Source organism: Pecten maximus, chromosome 3 (genome assembly GCF_902652985.1).
Source record: "Pecten maximus chromosome 3, xPecMax1.1, whole genome shotgun sequence".
In the NCBI taxonomy this organism is placed as follows: Eukaryota; Metazoa; Mollusca; class Bivalvia; order Pectinida; family Pectinidae; genus Pecten; species Pecten maximus.
In genome coordinates this window covers 50,934,504-50,945,708 of record NC_047017.1, presented here as the reverse complement: position 1 = coordinate 50,945,708, position 11,205 = coordinate 50,934,504, and the positions used below count along the sequence as shown (strand labels likewise).

The 11,205-nt window shown below is 34.9% G+C and overlaps 1 protein-coding gene across 2 annotated transcripts; it reads right to left on the bottom strand.

Annotated features, from left to right (window-relative positions):
* Positions 1–3,585: 3,585 nt before the first annotated feature.
* Positions 3,586–11,095, bottom strand: LOC117324488 (leucine-rich repeat protein 1-like). Of its 2 annotated transcripts, none has more exons than XM_033880367.1 (5): positions 10,961–11,095; positions 7,494–7,671; positions 7,125–7,223; positions 5,716–6,443; positions 3,586–4,216 (listed from the first exon to the last, which is right to left on the bottom strand). In XM_033880367.1, exons 2-5 carry the CDS (start codon positions 7,662–7,664, stop codon positions 3,961–3,963), a joined length of 1,254 nt encoding a protein of 417 aa, XP_033736258.1. In that variant the 5' UTR covers positions 7,665–7,671; positions 10,961–11,095; the 3' UTR covers positions 3,586–3,960. The 2 variants fall into 2 exon arrangements, with proteins under 2 accessions (XP_033736258.1, XP_033736259.1); XM_033880368.1 differs by lacking the exon at positions 10,961–11,095 and adding an exon at positions 8,633–8,889.
* Positions 11,096–11,205: the final 110 nt, after the last annotated feature.

Below are 11,205 nucleotides of genomic sequence, written 5' to 3'. Positions count from 1 at the left end.
CGTTTTTTTCACAAATTGCTCAGAAAATAAATATTATCGGTGGTATGCTTACTGTTTATTCTACCACGTTTGCTATGCAACGCCAGTTTTGATTGATTTAAAACCGTGTATTATTTGCCAGTAATACATTCTCGTGTCAATAATACACGCTCGTGAGTCACGGCTGTTACAATTTCCCCCCTCCAAAATCGTGCATTTGTAAACAAACATGGCGGTGCCAAAACGTTTGAACGTCGGAGACTGTGTATTTCACAACGGAGAAATTTGCCAGATTGTTAATTTCAATCAACCCAGAACAGACTTTGCTAAACAATATGTTGTAAGGTCAATTTCCACAGACAAACTTTGGAGAGAATTTCTACATGAATTGCTGGCCGACATCTCCGAAAGTTCTCGTAACGTTGCCGTCAACTGGCTTGGGATTGACGTCAGCTTTTGAATATTCATTAGCGCGCGCGCGCCTTATCGTTTCTTGTGAATTGTAACAGCCATGTAGAGACAAATCTCCCGGGGTTTCTTTGCCGTTTTTCTATTAGGAAGAGGTAGATCTCAGAACTAAGCAGTATATGGTAGAATAGAAATAATCAACTTTGACTCGTATACTCTTGCAGGATATACAACTCGGATATTTTGCAATTTTAATTAATAACTCTGGCCTGCGGCTTTCGTTATTAATTTAATTGCAAAATATCCTCGTCCTCGTTGTATATCCTGCAACAATACACGGAGCATCGTTAATTATTTCTTAAGTAATTTGGTTATGGTTCAAACTTTCCGTTATACAATGTATATATATTTCGTTCAAATAGATATTCATTTTTTATGTTTTGTTACAATCTCCGTTCTTTTTTTGGCAATGAAGTTATGTAATTAGTTAATTAGGCAAGTGAATCATCGATTAATTTAGGTTGATTGATGATGATGATGATGATGATGATGATGATGATTTTACACGATTCATATGATTATCCAGAACAAAACAAAAACACGAAGACTAGGAATGTAAGTGGAAATAAGGGTTGGCCCAATGCTGTCCCAGCATGGTTTGAAGTCGGCACAAGGTCGACCCATCAAAGTTTTTAAGTTGAACATCATTGGACTGATTTGCAAAACAATGTTGGCACAATGTCATTTACCATCGTTTGCCCAACCAAATGTGAGGTATTGGTCCAAACGTTGATCCAAAATGTCTTGGTGTATGCTTATGGGGAATACATGTATTTATGCCATTTTAATGCGTTGTAATTACAACCACAATAAATTCCAGATGTTTATCGCGTTAATTTTTCTTTTTGACTACATGTATTTTATTTCATATAATTCATTTTTTCATGTGATATGTGCTACTGGCCAAGTTTGGAAAAAAAGTTAAGAAGGTTTTAATCAATTTGACCAATCTGACCATGAAAGTAAGTTAAGGTCACTCATTAGAACAAATTTGGTCTCTTTGTCATTGAAAGATTTTAACACATTTGAACCCCATAACTTGAAAGCAGGCCAAGGTCATTCATTTGAAGAAACTTTGGAGCCTTTAAACACAGCATGTTACTGCCCAATATCATGACTTTGGGCATCATGGTTGTTGAGAAGCTTAAGATCTGAATTGCTTATGACACAAGATGAATGCCACAGGACGGATGACGACAGACAAATGGCGATTTCAACTGGTCACGTGACACTTCGTTCTCAGGTGATCTAAAAAGGATGTTTAAACATTTTAACATATTAATGACCTCTATAACCTTAAAAGTATGTCTTGGTTATTTGTTTGACAGCCCTTCATCGCACGATCCAAGCAATTAGTTAGTTTCCGAGTAATATTACTCCAGCCCCCGAGTTACTGTTAATTGTGGTCTCTAGAGTATGGAAATCATTTGTGTGAACAAATTTGTTACCCTTGAGTTATACTACCCCAATCTTTGGAACCTCGACCATTTCATTCAACCAATTCCCTATCCCTTTATCATACATTAATCAAGGGTTCACAAATACATTAAAGTACGAACGATACTTGGTGCTTCTTGAAAACCCAACCAAGCGTCTATTTTGTAAATCAAACAAGAGGCTAAATGGGCCTGTATCGCTCACCTGGCTCTACAGTAACTTCGAAGTTGATTGAGGTCATTTCTGCAGATACTATAATGATAACCACTTTTCAAATATCAGAGTAGGCTAGGTTTATGCATGTCAATACATTTTCTAGTCTTTCATTTAAGCATACTATTGGCCTAACATCAGGTCTCAGAGAATCTTGGCGATTACAAAATCATTGATTAAATATTTAAGCCTATTTTACCCCAGTGACCTTGAATGAAGGTCAAGGTCATTCACCTGAACAAATTTTGAAGCACTTCACCCCAACATGCTACAGGTCAAGGTCATCCATTTGAACAAACTTGGAAGCCTTTCATCCCAGGATGCTACAGGCCGACAGACAGACATCTTGGATTTTGACAAGTGAAGTTTGCTATTCTGATTTTATAAAAAGTACCTGTACTGGAAGGATATTTCTTGAACTTGATTTTTGAGACTGATCAGAAAAACAAAATTGCAGGCCATCTTGCATTTTGTCAGTTGAAGTTTGTTAATGCTATTTCTTGTGAATATTGGAAGAACATTTCTGAAATTTTATGTGTCCATCCAATTTTGAGTTGTGGAAAACAAAATGGCTGACAGATGGCCATCTTGGATTTCAAGTCGAAAGATTGTTTTTGCTGTTTCTTGAGAAGTGTAGGAAAAATATTTCTCCATTTGCTGTCTGATCGAGAATACTTAATAGTCGAAAGGTGGCTATCTTGGATTTTGACACTTGAAGTTTGTTATTGCTGTATCTTGAGAAGTACGGAAAGGATTTCCCCCAAACTTTATATGTATGTTTCCCTTGGTCCCAAGCTGTGCCCGTTATATTTTGAATATGAAAATAGATGTAGCAGGCCGGGTTTTAATTGTAAATACTATACATAGTTGTATGGTCGTCTTCTAGCTTCGGGCTAGTGGGAATTTCCCTTTAGCTCAGTCGGTAGAGCGGCGGACCAGTAAGCCGAGGGTCGTGGGTTCGATCCTGGGTTGGCTGCACACTACTACTCCTTGAACTTTTACATAGAAAACAAAATGACCAACAGGACTTGGATTTTGAAAGTTGAATTTTGTGTAATGCTATTTTATGACAAGTAATTAATACTGATTTGGAGTTTTATATACATATCACTACATCACAGTAACATGGCCATCTATGTTAGGTTGTTTGGGTTTTTACCTATTTAATTAAATTATCTTTATTTGAATTATTGATATCTGTATTAAATTAGAGATATACACATATTTCTATTAAACACAGATATTTCTATTTAAAATAGATATCTCTAATTACTAAAAATATATTTGTATCTAAATACCTGTATTTTAATAGAGATCGCTGTAATTTAATACAGATATCAGCAAATACGCAAAACCCAAAATGGCTTATCACAGCTGTCTCAAAGCGGTTCACAAATTATTATCCATGTTCCAGCTAACTGGAACACAACAGAGTGAAGTATCTTTTTCAAACTAGACATGAAAAATGATTAAGCAAACAACAGTAATGTATTACATGCATTTAATTTCAGCATGAACAGCTAAAAAAAAAAGATCATTGTTACAAAATATATGCACATGTATTTGAAAATTACACACCTCATTTTACCTTTTTGGAGAATATTTTCAAAGATATTCCTTGCATTTAAAAGTTAATGAACTTGAAATACAATTATAGTTAATTATATGATTGGCCAGCCATATCACAACAATTTCACCAAACATTTTCAGTTGCAATGTTTTCCTTTTTACAGACCTTATAATAAATATTATATACATTGTATTTACAGGAATTGAATGATAACTATCCTTAATAATCTCTTAGGTTACAGAAAGTACTGTATAAGACCACATATAACCAGAACTTATAACAGTATATCAGGTCTACTTTTTCCAGTAAGCATAGGGATTTTTCTGGAATCGGCTAAGACACTGAGGTGAGCAAAGAAAGGACATCAATGGAACTTCTGTCCTGCCAAGCTGATCTACAGCGGACACAGTGTGCGCTATCCTGGAGAGGGAAAGGTTTGTCGTAAAGTTCACAGAACATCGGAAACAGAATCCTCCACACCAACACAGACGGGCAGAGTCTAAGTACCGACATAGGTGGGAGTGTAAATCCTCTTCTGTATACTTCACTCTGGAAATATAAAACAAATGTAGTAGTCTTGATAAGTGGCAGATGAATTGGAAAGACGAGAGATTGAAACTGTCTCCAGCAATTATCTTGATTCTACTGCAATTGAAACTTAAAAATTGTAACATTTTGATTTAGATGTCAGAGATGCTATCTTGATTACAAACTGATCCTAAAACCTAGTAATCCTTTGTGTGTTACACCATATTATTTGGCCCTGTATAGGTAGGTGTAAGTATGTGACTAAGTTTGGGATTTTAGTCTTTACCTCACATGTAGTTAATCAATGATACCAGGTTTTATTACCAAGCTGACAATACCAGATTAATTCTGCCATCACCTGTTTTATAGACTATACTTGGTTTGTTGTTACTATCATTCAAACAGGAGTAAAATAGTATCAAAGATTTAGCAAGAATGTATGTTAACATATTTCAAAACTGAATATACTCGTAAAGCTTTCTTCCCCATAAAGCATAATATATCTTGTTCCCTATAGTGGCACTATATATGGCAAATCTGTTCATGCATACCATAAAATTCCAGGTAATTTATGCATTCTTAAAATCACCTTAAAGTAGCTGAAAAAAAGGTCTATACCAATGTAATGTAGGCACCAAAGAAGAAGTCCATGGAAGTGGATTTGTTGCCTGTGCAGGAAGTTGGGTGATTAATCTAGTTATCGCAATGAAACAAATTTTTTATTTTTAGTAAGTGACCTTGACTTTTGACCGGACCTGGAAAGCAATCCCAAGCAGGTACTTTTGGTAAGGAAGATCTGCATGAAGTTTGGGTTTGATCAGTCCAACTGAACTTATGTTATGGCAAGCAAACTAATTTCTATCTTTAGTAAGTGACCTTGATCTTTAACCGGACCTGGAAAGCATTCCCAAGCAGGTACTTTTGGTAAGGAAGATCTGAATGAAGTTTGAGCTTGATACGCCCAAGGGAACTCGAGTTATTGCATGGAAACCTTGTCACAGACACCTTTTGCAGGCAACACAAAAATGATGGAAAACCAGTCTTGTTGTGAAATTATGGATGACAAGTCCAATAGGAATTTACTAATCCCCTGTGAATATGTAGTCTTGTACATTTAAACAAAGAATTATGACCTTGAAAGTCTCAACAAATTTCTACTTTTAACTTAGAATAACTTCACACTGAATCCTGAAACTATGTAACATTCAGTTGAAATGATATGTCCATTGGTTTGGTAGTGTCATTATGGGGAAGAGTTGAAGCTAAGTAACAAGTGACATTATTCTGTTAAAAACCTTGCCAGGCAACCAGCTGACAGGTAAGCAAGTCAGTTGCTTGCTTGAGGGAAACTAACACAGCACATGCTGGATCACCCAATTTTGTAATAACCCAAAGATGTAAATAGCCTTGTGGGTGTCCACTATGCGAGAACTAATTCAGTAGGCCTACATGATACAACCATCCACTTCAAAATACCTTTACCTATAACAAACATGTACTTAAATCTTAAAAAAAATCACCTATGTTTCCTTATAGATCTGGCACAGCATTCCATCAGTGTGATGTCAGGGAACCTGTCTGGTAAACTGTTGTGGATATCTTGTAGGAATGGGTTTCCATACAGATCTATGGTCTCTAGCTGAAGTTGAGTCATACTTGCAGGCAGGGTTTCAATCTTATTTCCTACTGCTGATAAATACTTGAGACATTTCAATCGTCCTATCGTTGGAGGAAGATATTTCAACTGATTATTATCAATTTTTAAAGTCACCAAACATTGCAACTCACAAATTTGAAGAGGTAGGATTTCCAACTGGTTTTGGCCGAGATCCAGAAAACGAAGAGTATTTTGTAACGTGGATTGTAAACAGAATTTTGGAGAAATAATATTAAGGTTATTGTGTGCCAAAGTTACTGAACTAAGATTAGGAACATTACTGAAATCTTCAGGTAAAATTTCTAAAACATTTTCACTCAAGTTTAACTCAACGAGATGGTGTAACTTCAGTATTCGAGAATCCACCTTTTTCAATCGACACTGTGACACTTGTAGAAATTCTAGACGAGAGGGAAAGTTTGTTGTTAGGGGATATTCTTTTCTTGAGTTGATGATAAGTCTTGTTTTAGGTTTTTCAACATTTTTGCTGGAAGCTGGAGCAAGCCGTGACAGAGTGATATTGTCCAAACTTTTTCCTTGAGCACCAAGTCTAAGCACAGAGAGAAAATTCTTCAGTTGTAAGGTATCAGCCTGAAAAAAAAAATTGTCGTTCATTGATTCACTTTTTAAATGAACTTTATTTTATTTCACAAGAATTATGGGTGTTTGGCCATGGCCTAAATGGAAAGTCAGTATTTTTCCAGGGTATTTTGAGTAATACAATTGGCCAAATTGGGGAAATTTTACATGTAAGATAAATTGATAAAAATTTATATGCTAATAATTGTTTGATCGAGTGCCATGCTTACCACTTTTATGATGCAAATGTAAATTCTCGCTTTATATGATGGCATACCCCAATTTTGACCTCTGACTATTTTGTGCAACATTTGCCATGATATTTTTGTGTTTTTCAGAAGTTCATAGACACAACTGGGAATTTTTAATATCTTTTTGGGAAAAATAAGGCTAAAATGCCTCCAAATGGGGTTGTTTTGCACATCCCTCTATATAGGCAGGAAAAACCACAGCAAGCAGATCATTTATGGTTACATACAATGTGTTGATATAAATGAGCTACCAATTACTATAATATATAATATTAACATATACTATTTTTCTGGAAATCTTTATTTATTTGAAAATGAAAATTGAGTGTTTTCATATAATAGTTTATTGAGTGTTTTCATATAAAAGTTGATTGAGTGTTTTTATATACTAGTTAATTGAGTGTTTTACTGTTTTCATATAATAGTTAAACAATTATATTACTTTGCTGATACTGATGTCCTGGGGAGGCTCCTTCACACGAATCGTAGCTTTTCCTTCACTGACAAATCGTGCAAAAACCTGCTCTATATTGTCTTTGATCTGTGAAAGGAAATACAAGTGACCAATACATAACCAGTTAAAAATTACATGATGACATTCAACTTTTTAAAATACATTTTCTTATATTCCTTCCATTCTTTTTTTGTGTAATTTTTCTATATAATCATTTTCTGAATCTCTATAAACTCAGTCAGTATCATACTGTTACATTACATGTTGTTGATTATGAATACATGTATACGGATTTAGAAAATTCCCCAAAACTTTCAGTAGAAAATTTTATGATTTTAATCAAAACGTTTCCCATACCACAAACTTGGCACCATTGCGATCCTTTGCTGTACACATCATAAGGAATAGATTTTCTGACCCTGGTTTCTTTCCTATAGACAACTGGGTGTGGGCTGATTTACTCTTGTTCTTCATATTCACTGTTGGCAGCATTCGGTTTAGAACCTCAACGTTACAAGTTAGCCTCATGTTGAAACTGAAATCATGAACAAGACAAAAGTTACTGCTGGATTTCATGGTCATTCTGTCTAATTACAAATTTTTGTTAATTATTTGATTCGCGATATCATGTTGCTTTTAATTCAAACTTCTGATGATAGGATATTTCTTTCACATATTAACAGTAACATAAATTTGAGGAAGTTATTATAAACCAAACATCCAAAGAAACGAAAAAGTTTTCAAAGAGTACAGTAACAGGAAAGAGAACATTTACTAAAAGAAATACCATGCTAAGACATTTATTATGTGATCTTATGATAAGTGTCAGATATATATGGATGATTGCAGAACTGACAAAAATAGTATTTTCTTTTAAATTATTGAAGTTAAATTTCTTAAACATTTTCATTTAACCCAGAATATATACCTATTTAAGTTATCCCTTCCCCTTAATTATTAATGGCAAAATACCATTTTCATCATTTTTGCAAATTTAACGCTTTATATAAAAAGTTCTGCTATTAAACTTTTAACACACTCACTTCAGGATGTTTATATCTGAATTATATCTTATTATGCCAGACTTGTTTTTGTTCAAATGATCAAAATGGTATTGTATTGATAATTTTAATGATAAAAAAATGGCTATTAATATTCATGTAAAACCATATAGATAAACACTTATACATAGATATCATTGTAACTGTTTCACAAAATTATTTTTTAAGATTAAGCTCTCTGAATTCTTTAGTTTTTCATTACACACCAAGAAGAATTGTACGATAACCAGACATAGGTACGTGTATGGCTAACCCGTGTAGACTTATTCAAGTATTTCAAGGTGTGTCTTAACACAGACTACCCGGTTACCAGGGGCTGAGGTGGCCGATCGCGAGTGGTTAAGGTATCCTGACATGCACACTTTATCATTGGCTAGCCCTCCACATCTGGGTTGCGATTTTGAAACCTACGTGGGGGAGTTGCCTGGTACTGACCGTAGGTCGGTGGTTTTTCTCCGGGTACTGCGGCTTTCCTCCACCTTCAAAACCTGGCACGTCCTTAAATGACCCTGGCTGTTAATAGGACGTTAAACAAACCAAATACCCATGCACGAGCATTGCCATTCAGACCAAACGTTTGTTGGCTATTCAACTTTGCATGTGTTCAATTTCTCTGTTCATACAAAAGTTTTTTGCCAATTACTGGTCAACTCCAGTCATTTATTGATATCAACTAACTGGCATAATTACAACAATAAATTGTCATGGACAATTTGACAGACTTTTAACCTATAACTAAACTTAGCACAAATGACCTAAAGGCTTAATATTTCCAAATGTAAAAACTATTTCAGAACATTTGATAGGCATCCAAATTCTAGTATTGAATAAATCCGGCATGCGAGATATTATGTTTCAACAAAGGAGTTGGAAGAGGGAAGATAACTCGTACAATGTGAATTGTCAGTATTTCCAAAAGATCAAAACGGAAATATTCAAAATGGTGTACCAGGTTAACGGGAAATGGTACCGAAAAACTAAAGACATCAAAATCCTAAGATTGACATAATACTGCATAGGCCTTTGGAAGATTTTTAAAAAAAAAAACATAAAAATAAAAAAATGAAAATTTAGCAATCTTTGACCCCATAGCAAACTTTTTTGTTTGACCTCTGACCTTAAGTCTAGTAATAAGAAAAACTTAGTTCCAGCAATTATCCATCAAAAATATTGTTAAATGACCTCTACATAATGATTTTTTTTTCAAAATCAACTGAATGTCATACTGCATCAATATACGAAAAAAAAAATCAAAATACTGAAAAATGAAAAATTTCTAAAAATAGATGAACTTGACCCATTAGCGAGCTTTTTAATAAGACATATTTTGTATTAACATGGCATGGCAAAATGTCAGCCCTGAAGATATTCTACAAATAATATACATGGTATAATTGCACGAACTCATGTCAATACAACGGTTTTCAAGTTAAATGGTAATTTTAAACTTTTTATGTATGACATCATGGCAGCCATTGAATTTTTTACCTTCTTGAAATTGTTTTTGAAACATCTTCATACCAAGAACATATGTACTTGAAAGACTATTAGCCTAATATTTACCAATCAAAAGATTAATGCACCATAAAAAGAAGAATAAGAAGAAACATAACAAAACAATAAAATGTAGGTCTTTTCAAAACCCTAATAATTACATACTCTTTAATTTGCTTCAGTACACTTGTGCCGGGAAAGATTTGAGGAATAACCAAAGGTTTGTATTCCATGATGAACCCCTCCACAAATATTGGGGTACAGTCGTTTCGGTACCTGGTCGTTTCGGTACTTTAAAAAAAAAGTTGTTTCGGTACTTTTCGGAAGTCGGTTCAGCATTTTCAAAAAGTTGTTTCGGTACTTTACGAGTCGTTTTGGTACTTTAAGAGTTGTTTCGGTATTTCATTGTGATATTAACCATCGCCTGAACAGTAGAGTAAACACGAAAGGTCCAGTGCCATTCTACCTGCTCATCCAGGAACTCGTCCAGGAGATGGCCTCCATCCCCCTACAACTTCGATTGGTGGACGAAGAAAAGCTGAAGCGATTCCAGCGGAAAAGGGCCCAGAAATCACAAAGACGTCTATTCAAACTTTGGAAAGAATATGAAAGACAGAACCTCTCAACATCCAAGTTTTTGAGGAAGGCCGCTTCCCTTCTTATGGTCTTAAGGCGTTCATCATTGGTCAAAAATAAGACTTAAATTCAGGTACCGAAACTACTTTCGCAAAGTACCGAAACGACTTCTGCAAGTACCGAAACGACCGAGTACCGAAACAACTGGGTACCGATACGACTTGAATTCCAAATATTTTGGTGTGGTATATTTATCAAGGTATAGTTACAGTAACTTTTGTTTCACAAATTAGATAAGATGTTACTGTTTTCGCCTGACGGTTTCGGTCATTGCACCCGGAAAAGTAATACCAGAGACCTATATTATCAGAGACCTATATACTATAGTATATAGGTCTCTGATATTATATAGGTCTCTGGTAATACCCTTTAATGTATCAAGAAGCTTAATATGATGCTATCTTGTTTTTACTAAGGCCTTCTGATCAGCTAGCTACCGATTAGACCTACTCCTATAACATAAGAGGCCGCTGGTCGGCTCTTTTTCTTTCGGAAATGATTTTGCCGATTGTTACACGGCGCCTGTCAAAAGTATCTCGCCGTGTAAAACCTCTAGCATTGTAGACTTAGCAGCGATACTGATAAGCAAACGAATCAATTATATCATAAATTAAGTAGTAAACGAAAATTTACATATAAAATCCTTCCCAATGAAAAGTTCACCATGTCATTCAGATGCACATCATAGTCTGAAGGGTGGTGTAGGCCTAAAGAAATTCTTCCTTCGTCTATCAATATCAAAATTTCCGCCAAATGATCATTCCGGGTTATCGCAACTTCCGGTATATTCATCCGCTATGTGACATAATATTTTCTTTTCACTGTAAAGAAGTTTAAATTGATCTACACTAATCTCTTATCATAAAACTTCTAAGGAA